This window comes from Trematomus bernacchii, unplaced genomic scaffold (assembly GCF_902827165.1).
Source record: "Trematomus bernacchii unplaced genomic scaffold, fTreBer1.1, whole genome shotgun sequence".
Taxonomy (NCBI): domain Eukaryota; kingdom Metazoa; phylum Chordata; class Actinopteri; order Perciformes; family Nototheniidae; genus Trematomus; species Trematomus bernacchii.
Genome location: NW_022987973.1, coordinates 15,936,208 through 15,946,359, shown reverse-complemented (window position 1 = coordinate 15,946,359; position 10,152 = coordinate 15,936,208). Strand labels below are relative to the sequence as shown.

At 42.3% G+C, this 10,152-nt stretch overlaps 1 protein-coding gene across 1 annotated transcript in view; it reads right to left on the bottom strand.

Annotated features, from left to right (window-relative positions):
• Positions 1-237: 237 nt before the first annotated feature.
• Positions 238-10,152, bottom strand: part of uacab (uveal autoantigen with coiled-coil domains and ankyrin repeats b) — a 39,973-nt gene continuing 30,058 nt past the window's right edge. Inside the window, exons 6-19 of the mRNA XM_034115968.1 lie at positions 9,533-9,603; positions 9,100-9,206; positions 8,454-8,635; positions 7,734-7,771; positions 7,247-7,303; positions 6,943-7,050; positions 6,593-6,625; positions 5,850-5,942; positions 5,561-5,591; positions 5,400-5,449; positions 2,467-5,166; positions 2,105-2,257; positions 1,297-1,362; positions 238-557 (exon numbers count right to left, since the gene is read on the bottom strand). Coding sequence (XP_033971859.1) covers positions 486-557; positions 1,297-1,362; positions 2,105-2,257; positions 2,467-5,166; positions 5,400-5,449; positions 5,561-5,591; positions 5,850-5,942; positions 6,593-6,625; positions 6,943-7,050; positions 7,247-7,303; positions 7,734-7,771; positions 8,454-8,635; positions 9,100-9,206; positions 9,533-9,603 — 3,761 coding nt within the window. The 3' untranslated portion in view covers positions 238-485. The remainder of the gene's footprint in view (positions 558-1,296; positions 1,363-2,104; positions 2,258-2,466; positions 5,167-5,399; positions 5,450-5,560; positions 5,592-5,849; positions 5,943-6,592; positions 6,626-6,942; positions 7,051-7,246; positions 7,304-7,733; positions 7,772-8,453; positions 8,636-9,099; positions 9,207-9,532; positions 9,604-10,152) is intronic.

Below are 10,152 nucleotides of genomic sequence, written 5' to 3'. Positions count from 1 at the left end.
TTGAACTAACGCTGCATAGCACTGAATATAAAGCTTGATATAAATGCATAGGTGTGTATTATAATTTATCATAGATCTGACAGAATTGTATGAAATCTCATTTTCACATACTGTAATGATCAATGCGAGTCAGCTCTATACAGCTCTATCTATTTTTGCTTAGTTTTCTGAGTTTCTACTGGAGTTAAAAATCAACCTCTGTATCTACATCGGTATCTAAAATCTACAGTTATTCACTTTTACCCTAAAAATGTAGATTTGGGAACCAAAGAGGGGATACCACAAAACATTGCCTGTTTGGAGAAATTGTGCCGGATGACAAACACATAGTCGCATACACACACACACACACACACACACACACACACTCACACACACACACTGGGCACCCACAGGGGCCACAGCAGGGGGCTCAGCAGAGGAAGAGGATGGGAGAATGATGGTTTTGAGTCCGAAGGCAGCGTTTTGTTTCGACGGAGGAAGCTTTAACACACAAACTCCTGTCTCATGCGGATGATCTGTAGTAAGGCGGCCTGGACGTCTTCATCCATGTGGCCCTGCGTGGAAAAAAGAGCCAGAAAAGAGCTTCAGCTGATCAATCTGCACGGATATTTCCCTCTGTAAGCTCTGTTGTCAATTACGCTTCAGCTCCTGAGAGACACGGTGCACTCACACATTAACATAATGGAATACATTGGGCTGAGTACATATCGTGTTGTGCAGCCTTTTTGAGGTTCCCTGTTTTGATGGACCATTAGCGTTATTATCACATGTTCCCCAATCCATTTTCAAATGATCAGCAGGCTTTCACAACATTTCACCGAGTGTAAACAGATAAAGTACCCCCTGCTTTTGGATTTTGACGCATCTCTAAAAGTTAGTTATGACAAACACACAATCATGATTTAATAAAACCGGCAGGGTTTCAAATACATTTCTTTCGGTTTGTCACACAAGCCTTTAATTATCTGTTTCTCCTCAATAATGATGACTGCATGCTAACTACAGTCATGCAGATGCTGTTGTGGCAGCTCCCAATTACTTTCTGTTTCCATAAGGATGTTATGACGACGAGTAACACAATAATAACATCTGTGAAGGGAGGTTTGCTTAATTCAATCAGAAAAGTGTTGCAGGGAATGGCCATGGATCTACACCGTGCGGGTTACAGCTAAATGTATGATTCTACCTTCTATGAAATCAAGTCCTTTTTTTAATTAAAATCATTAATTGTAATCCTCATTTTCTGTTCACAATGAAATGTGCCCTTCAGTAAAGGTGATGAGATGAACTTACCTGTGCTGCACTGAGAAGATGCGTCCTATAAATGGAAACCACCTCCCTGTGTTGCCTCTCAGCATCCTAATGGAGCAGAGGAGAAAGACAAGAAGACAACACAGTGGTTATTGTTAGCAACAAATGCACAGTGGTGCTAATACTGACCTGGTGCAGTCACTGAATTTCACATTATTATATATGTTACACCCAACTGTTAGGATAACAACTGCAATTTTTATTTAGTCATGATGTTTGCTGGGAAAAGAATCAGTAACTGAGATGTTGACTTCTTGTTTTCCCTGTATTTATTAACTAAAGGGGATATACTGTACATGGTGCGATCACTATTATGAATGAGTCACTTAGTATGTCTATGCTCCTGTAGTATTTTGGATTTATGAGAACATTTTTATCATCCAGAATATTTTACATTGTTTATATTTGACATACTATTTTTCATTTAAATATTATTTGTAATTGTTCATTCTCTATTGCATTTTCAGCATTTTAATTGTAATGTTGAACACACTGCTTCTGTAACTAAAGAGTTTCCCAAATGTGGATATATCAAGTAGAATAGAATCCTTTATTGTCATTATATAGGTACAATGCAAAATAAAAGTATATCTATCTATCTACTTATGGTTGTTTTTAAAGCAAGGTCCCTACCTTTCTTAAACAGCACATTTACTAAATGTCTGGGCCCAATTCACTTATTACTCGTGGTTTAAAGTAGATAACACAAGGAGAGTTGCTGTGCAGTTTATCCAATGAAATAAAAAGGAGAATATGTCAATGTTAACATGACTTCCATATGTCCACTCACAGCCAGCTGTTGCTGCAGGTTCTTGATCTGGGCGTGGAGTGTGTCGATGTGCTGCGTCTGCCTCTTGTTGGGCGCGTTGCTTGTGATTGCCAGCTGGGACAGACCGTTCAGCGCCTGCTTCAACCGCTCAACATCTGTCAGCAACTCTGTGATCTGACACAAATATTACAACGTTACTTTATGAACCCTTGACAAAACTGAAAGAAGAGTTATATGCCTAGAAAAAAGAAACAAGCCAGATTTTCTTTCAAAGCAACCTGTTTTCTATCTACAGTACAGTATAGTACATTCAACTTGTTAAACACACATAATGCCAGCAAAAAACGTATAACAAAAATAAAACTATGACAGGTGTTTACTACCTTCCTGTCTTTGGCTTCAGTCTGCTGCGCTGACGTCTGTATCCTCTTCTTTAGATCACAGATGGTGCCGAGCGACTCGTCGTATCGCTCCTTCAGCTCCCTCACTTCCCTCTCGATGGCGCGTCCCTTCTCCTGGACCTCCTCCATCTCTGTGCGGGCCCTGCCCTCCCCCTCCCTGGCGTGCTGGGCCTCCCTGCGCGCCTCGTCTCCCCCCTCTGTGGAGCTCAGTAGTTTGCTGCTCAGGGCGTTGGCCTGCTCCTCCAGCTGCTGCTTCTCCTTCTTCAGCTGGTTTATTTGGTCTTCTTTGTAGCGGTGATTCTCCAGAGCCTGTGTGGCCTGCAGGAGCTCAGATTGCAGGGCAGACACATCTTCGGCTCTCTGGGCGTTGTTCTCCTCCTCTTCGCGGAGAGCCAATCGAAGCTGGGCGACCTCGGCCTGCAGGGCGTCCTGGGCCTCGGCTTGATGATGCAGCAGAGACGCTTGATCCCCGCGGCGTTCCTGAACCTCTCTCTGTAAGGCGCCCACCCTCTGGGCCTCCTCCTGCTGAGCCTCTCTGGCTTTCTTGCAGTCGGCCTGTGCTTGCTGCATGGCGTCATGGAGGGCTTTAAGCTCCGTGTCGTATGTTGCTATCCGAGTTAACTCTGCTTTCAGACGCTCCTGGAGGGTCTGGATCTGAGCCTTGCTCAGGGCCTTCTGCTCTTGAAGATCAGCCTTCTGAAGCGTTGCCTCCTTGTGCTGCTGCTCCAAGCTGGCCAACTTCTGAGTTAATTCCTCAATTTTACCCTTGAACTCTTTCTCCACATTCTTGTGCTTTTCACTGGCAGAGTCTAGTCTCTGTTGGACAGATTCACTGTCAACCTTTAGTTTGTCTTTCTCCTGTTGGTTGCCCTCATTGACAGACCTCTCTTTGTTATACTTCTCTTCTATTTCCAACAGCTTCACTGTCAACTCCTTCACCTTGGCACTGTGAGAGTGTTCCTTCTCCTCCGCCGCCGTCAGTGGGATGAACTTTGACAGAATAGCCTCCTGAATGGTATCGAGTTCTTTCTTCTGCGCCTCCAGTTCTTGGGTGAGCTTGATGGTTTCCTCCTGAGCGGACACATACCTCCCTGACACTTCGTTAGCTTTGTTCTCTGCCTCCACAATTGCAGCATTCAGCTTGTCTGCGATAGCTTTGTGCTCTTTTACACTTATATATTCTTTTTTCATCTCCAACAGGGCTTTGTCCAACTTTTCTGTCGACTTATCGTTTCCTTCTTTCATATTCTTTAATTCTTCTGCACTTTCTTTTCCCTTGGTCTCCAACTTCAATATCTCAGCTTTGGCTCTCTCCAAGGTGGAGCTCAACTCCATCTTCACTTGCTCGTGCTGCTGCCTGGGAACGTACTCTCCCTCCAAGCTCTGTTTCAGAGTCTGGCTCTGCGTGCTCAGCTGCACACACTCTTTATCTCTGTCTTCACATCTGCTCTGCAAAGCTTCAAGTTTCTTCATCATGTCGGCATTCTGAGACCTCAGAGCGTCCATCTCACCTTGGTGTCTCTCGCTGGCGCTCTGCACACTGCTCACGGTCTCCTGCAGCGCTATCCTCTCGCTCTCAAGCTGCTGGACTTGCGCCTCTGCTTTTCCGTAACGTTCGCTGGCTTCTACCAGTTTGTCCTCTAACTCCTCCAAAGCTGTCACCATGTTCCCCCGGGCTTCATCGTGCATCGTCATGGGTACGAAGTCGCTCTCCATCCTGCTGTTGAGCTCGTCCAGCTGCTCTCGTAGTATATCTCTCTCCTCCTCACTCTCCTCCACCTCCTGAATGAGAGACTGGCTCCTGGTGGTCACGTCCACCAGTTTCCTTTTCAGAGAAGCATTCTGCTCTTCGAGAGCCTTCAGGATCCTCTGCTGCTCCTCAGAAGCCCCCGCTCCTCCCTGGGATGAGGGAATGTCCAGCTTTCGGTGGAGCTCTGCCACTTCCTCCAGCACGCGATCGTAGTCCTCCCTCAGCTCGGCGATCTGCCGTTCCTTCTCGTCGACTGCGTTGCTCAGCAGGTTCTTCATGTTGTCAAACTTCTCAGCTGGTACCGTGTGGCCCTGTTTAGCCAGGGTCTCCTTCAAATTGGTTTCCATTTCTAAAAAGGCTTCTGCTAGTTCATCTCTTTCTGCAGTCAGCGCCTGCAGATCTTGGTTCAGACTTTCTGCCTCTGTTGCCAGCTGGTTCTCGCTGCTCTTGTACTCCTCCAAGGCCTTCTCGCTCTGTTTCAGGCGATTACGAATGCGACCCACTTCGGCGGAAGCTCCTTCATACTTGGCCTTGATGTCCTGGAGCTGGGCGCGCAACTCTTCGGCCCCCTGGCCCCCCAGGTGTTCCTTAACAGCGACTACATGGGCCTGCAGCTGTTTGACCTTACACTCAGAGTCCAGCATCCTCTTCTGGACGTCGCCCAGGGCGTCCTCCAGCTCTTGGACCTGCTGGTCGGCCTGTTTCTGGATGGTGTCTCGGCTCTGGACCAGCTCCTGGCACTCTCGGTTTTTACGGTTCAGGGCGGATTGAAGCCGTGCCGCATCTTCATCCGAAGCATGCTTTCTTTTCTTGACCTCATCAAGTTCTTGTAGGAGTGCGTCCAGTTCCCCAGAGACTGCCCAGCCCACAGTGGACGGACCCTTCTCTGAAGATCTGGAAAGCGAACGCGCCATGGAAGGATTCTTGAGCATCTGCAGAGAAAGATGAAATGCATATTAAATCAGCATTAATAGTCATTTTTATTTAAGCCCCTTCATTCAAAAGTTAAAAAGGTTCCTCAGCTTTCTTTGCCTTCTTAGTTGTAATTCTCTAATGAGGATCTGAACAATCTATAAGCAGTTTAATTTGTATGCAGGTCCTAACTCAACACTGCATTTTAAGCGTTTGAAAGCCATGTGGAACTGTTCCACAGATAAAAACGTACCTGATCAGAATCCAGGCTGTGAGCTTGTTTCACCAAAATGTTTTCTTTACCTGAAAGACAACAGGGTACAACATTCAAACCTCCTCATACTCTGCAGCTGAACGTTGAAATAATCTTAACAAATGTTTCTCAATGATTCACGAAAAATCAAAGGAGCTTACCTTTGATGACAGACTGTCCAGAGTAATCTCCCTGTGAAAACAAACAGATACACACACTCAGTACAAGTGTTTGGGGCTTTTTAGACGGATATTATTTTGTAAGACTTTTTAGACTTACAAAATATTTTTTCTTTTCTTTTTAAAATGTACTGTCTAGTTCACTAGAGTCATTATTTAGAACCTAAACCAAACATACAGTATGTTTTAAGTCTGAATAATAATGATATCATATGTTGATATATTGAGGAAAAGAAGGCTCAAAGTAGAACACATTTATAAATTCACTGACCAAAGTACTCCGGAGCTGGACTTTGACCGTCTCTGGGCCTCGAGCCCCTTCCTCTCTTTCTTTGGTACCACGTAGCACTTTCAACTGGTCCTTCTGATCCAAGAGGAAGGAAAAACAAAGCACATCAAGAAATGACTATATTGAATTATTGAGAGATGGCAAACACACAAAATTACGCTTTACGAAATAAGTCAAAAAGCTTAAAATTTACTTTTATGTACTTATCATTGCATTATGTATCATTCATCAGTTCATGACATATAGAAGGGCATGCATCTGAATGTATATGTATGCACAAAGATATGCGAGAGGTTTGTACGTTTTTGTGATTCTAAAGCTCTTCTGCCCTACTTCCAGACGAAAACATCATTTATTTATAGTTTGTTTTAAGAAGACTATTTTCTCCTATCCTGAATGTGTGGACCCGGTAAGATGTTATTAAGTTAAGTAAGTAACAAATCGAGTTGCATTCAAACTGTGGCACCTCCCGTTTTCTTTCCTTCACTTCCAAACAGCTCTGTGTTGATACAGCACCACTCACTTATTTTTAGGTCTCAGAGGTCATACAGTAACTTAACACTGTCTCCACACCACACTAATGACTGCTACGGCTGAATAATAATGACACGTTCAATACAATGTGCATCAAGATTCTTTAAAACAAATGTAACCAAGGAAACAATAGGAACAAAAAACAATTGATAATGAGGCAAACGATGTCCAAAAAATCCTTTACTTCATACCTCTTTCTGAGTGTCTCCTACAGTGATCTTTTCCTGTAGATGAATAAAACAAGATTGTAAATACAGTCAATTGAGTTATTAATAACCGACAACACTCCAATACAATTGAATGTTGTTAGATATTATTCTGGCAGCTATTACTGAGCAATATATTATGCTCACTGAAAAAGAAACACGTGTGTGATACGTACTGTATGATGATGAAAATAAATAAAGAGAGCTCGACTATTTCTCTGCTTTTATATTGTATATTTGATTATACCTCACTAGACCTTTAGTTTAGGACCCTCAGATCTACCCACCCACAGATATAAACAGTATTCAAATGAGAAACATGCATGTTTTTTCACCTGTGTTAGCTGTTGCTGCAGCATGTTGACCTTATCCAGCAGGGCTCTCTGATCCTGTTGGTATTTCCTGAGATTCTCCTGCAGGCCCTCGTTCTGCCTCTCCAAGTCCTGAACAAATGCCCACACACACACACACACAACTATAAACCATACAAATTTGAACCAAGCTAAATCCAATTACTGTCATAAAAATAAGAAATCAATCACTTCTTTATGGACATTGATGCCCTAATGACTCATTCTTAAAAAATAAATGAATAATTGTGATTAATAGGCTGGGAGGCTGAAGTTATACAGCACTTACATGTATGACCTGATCCCTTTGGTTAACCTCAGCTGCCTCTGATTTCTCCACTGAATGCTGAGGAGGAGACAGGATCTTTTTAACGACCATGTTTTAAAGATATAACATTACCATAGGCTATACACACCTTAGTATCAACTCTCACTTTAAATCACTAGATGGCAGTCATGCATACCTGAGCGGCAGTGAGCACATAACATGTTCACAAATTTGCCACAAAATATATTATATAAAATGTGGAAAAAGTGGAAGAACATGCAGAATCTCGAGGCGCCAGGAGTCTAAGCATTTGAATGCTGTAAATGCTGTAAAGAAAGAATTCTAAAGTGTTAATGTCAATAATGGCTTCTGGGTGCAAGCAACCTTGACCTTTGTCATCTTTTAACAAAAGAGACTATAGAATATGTAAAGCATAGAGAATAAAAGCTGATCTTTGATAAAGGTGAGGTTTGATGGATATGGTGCGTCAGTAAGGCTGCAGGTTTACCTGTCGCTTCCACTGTTCCATCTTTGCAGCCTCCTTATCTGGAGAAAGCAAGAAAACAGCAAGTTCAGACTTCCTTCTACGTTTTATCAAGATTGGACAAAAACAGGTATGTTTACAGAGCAGTGTGACAATAAGGAATGCACACAAGAAGGCAAAAAATGCATCAGAAAATATGGTCACAGGAAATAATTGTAAAGGTCAATCCTGTGGCTCAAAATATTGTGAGATATTAAAACTGAAAAGTGTTGAAAACACCTAAAGACATAGAGACATGAAAATAAAAACCCATACAGAATATTGCGACAATATTTAAAATCTGCAAAGACAATCATTCGAAATTCTACCTAAAAAGCAAAACATCCTCAAGGTATTAGCTGTTTTTGCATGCATGTATGATTGTTTCCACATCTTTCCACAAGTGTAATTTTAAGGTACAACACTGCAGATATTATGCTCTCCATCTAAAATCACCTTTCACTATAAACAGAAAATATATACAGATTATCTTTATTAAACAAATGGTGAGTTTAGTTAAAAAAAATACGACTTCAGTGGATTTCAAAACAGCACTTCCTGGGCTACCTATCTACAGGCTACAATTTAAGAAGTTAACCTTCCTTTCTGCTCTACAGGTCTGATCATTTTTTGCTATAATCATGCAAATGTTTTTTTTTTAAACAAACTGCTCCAATACTCTTTTATTTTCTGTCTGACTCTGACCTCTGGTGGATTTGTCCAGGTAACTTTTGACCATCGCAACAAGCTCCATGTTCTTGCTGATGCGAGCGTAGTGGAAAGCGTCGTGACCTAAGCTGTCGACTGCCTTCACGTCAGAGCCGCTCTTCAGCAACACCTCCACTGCATCCTTACAGCTGTACTCGCAGCCCAGGATCAGCGCAGTCCTGAGGGGGTCAACAAACAGAGTTCATGAGGAAAAACATTCACAAACTAGCTATGGAACAAGTTTGTAGCAAAAACAACAATTCACCTTTTATTTTGTTTAAATTATTTAAAGCCGGGCCCTATTTTTCCTGTTTATGTCCCGACTTGGAGTTGTCTTTCTAATTCATTTTTTAAGAATTGTTTTTGTGTTAAAAAAGCTGATGAGAAACAATACCATACACATTGTTGATGATACATTTAGGACATTCTCAGGCACTCGTATGTTTTAAAATGTATGAAATCATGACACAACTGCAATCTATAGAAATGGCTCTAAATAGTGTGACTCTTGGTAAATGTTTGTATTATTTGAAAGATTGTCACTGCATGGCACTCTCCAGGAATGCAAACCTTTGATTATTAAAATTGACATTTGCCAAGCCTTCAGAGACAAACACCACCATGGGGGGGGGGGCTTTCGTACTTGTTCTGTTTGTCGCGGGTGGTGAAGTCGGCCCCTCGCTCCAGCAGGAGCTGACAGATACGTGGATGACACATCTGGGTTGCCAGTACCAGAGGTGTCCTGCCATCCTGGAGAAAAACAAAATACACACGCAGAAATGAACACATGTACACCCATCCACAAAATCACAGGTATGACAGTGCCATCCAAAAAATCAATTTGTAGAAAGGATCACAATAGAGAGTGCTCATTGGAGCTGACTGAATTCGTATTTAGTGAAAAGCTTTGTGTGCCTCTCTAACTGACCTTACATGAAAAGGTAAAAGCCTTTAAGGAGAAGATCAAGATCAATATTCTTTTCTACAATGATAACTGAGCAGGTAAATATCTTAGAAGAGGCCATTACAAAAACTGTGTGAAATGGAGTGTAAAAAATAATAAAATCAATTCTCACAAAATCAGTGGCATTCACAGAAGCGCCGCTGTCACAGAGTAGTTTCACACTGGAGGAGCAGCCAGCCATGACTGTGGGGGAAAAGAGTGAAAACGACTGCAATCACATTTATCGCTGAAATATACATCCATCTATCAGGTCGAGCCACAGCATTGACCAGGTTTATATGCTGAAAATGTGAAAAGCATCACAAGCACATTTTCACATTATTATACCAGAACCTTTTGTGTAAACCTTTTGTTGGCAGATATTATCATCCATGTGAGCATGACATCCTCTCTGCTAAGGGACTGAAAATATAGTTGAAGAGCTGTCGGGGTTTTCAATGATTTTAAATATTCATTACTAAGGTAAGTAAAATAGGGTAAAGTAGTTAATGAGGTAAACATAGGCAGCGACAGGGAGGAGGACGAGGCTGCTGTAGCTACCATTAGTGAGCCATAGCAACGCCAATCAATGTTTGTGGTTTAAGCCCATATATTATATTTTAATGTATAAATCAGAGCATTAACAGTAGTCACTGAAAATCAACAGGGAGAGGCACATAGAGGTTTGCCTCTCTCTCTCTCACTGACTGTCCCTCAGTCCTGTACATCACGTACTGTGTCAGGGCTGTTCTG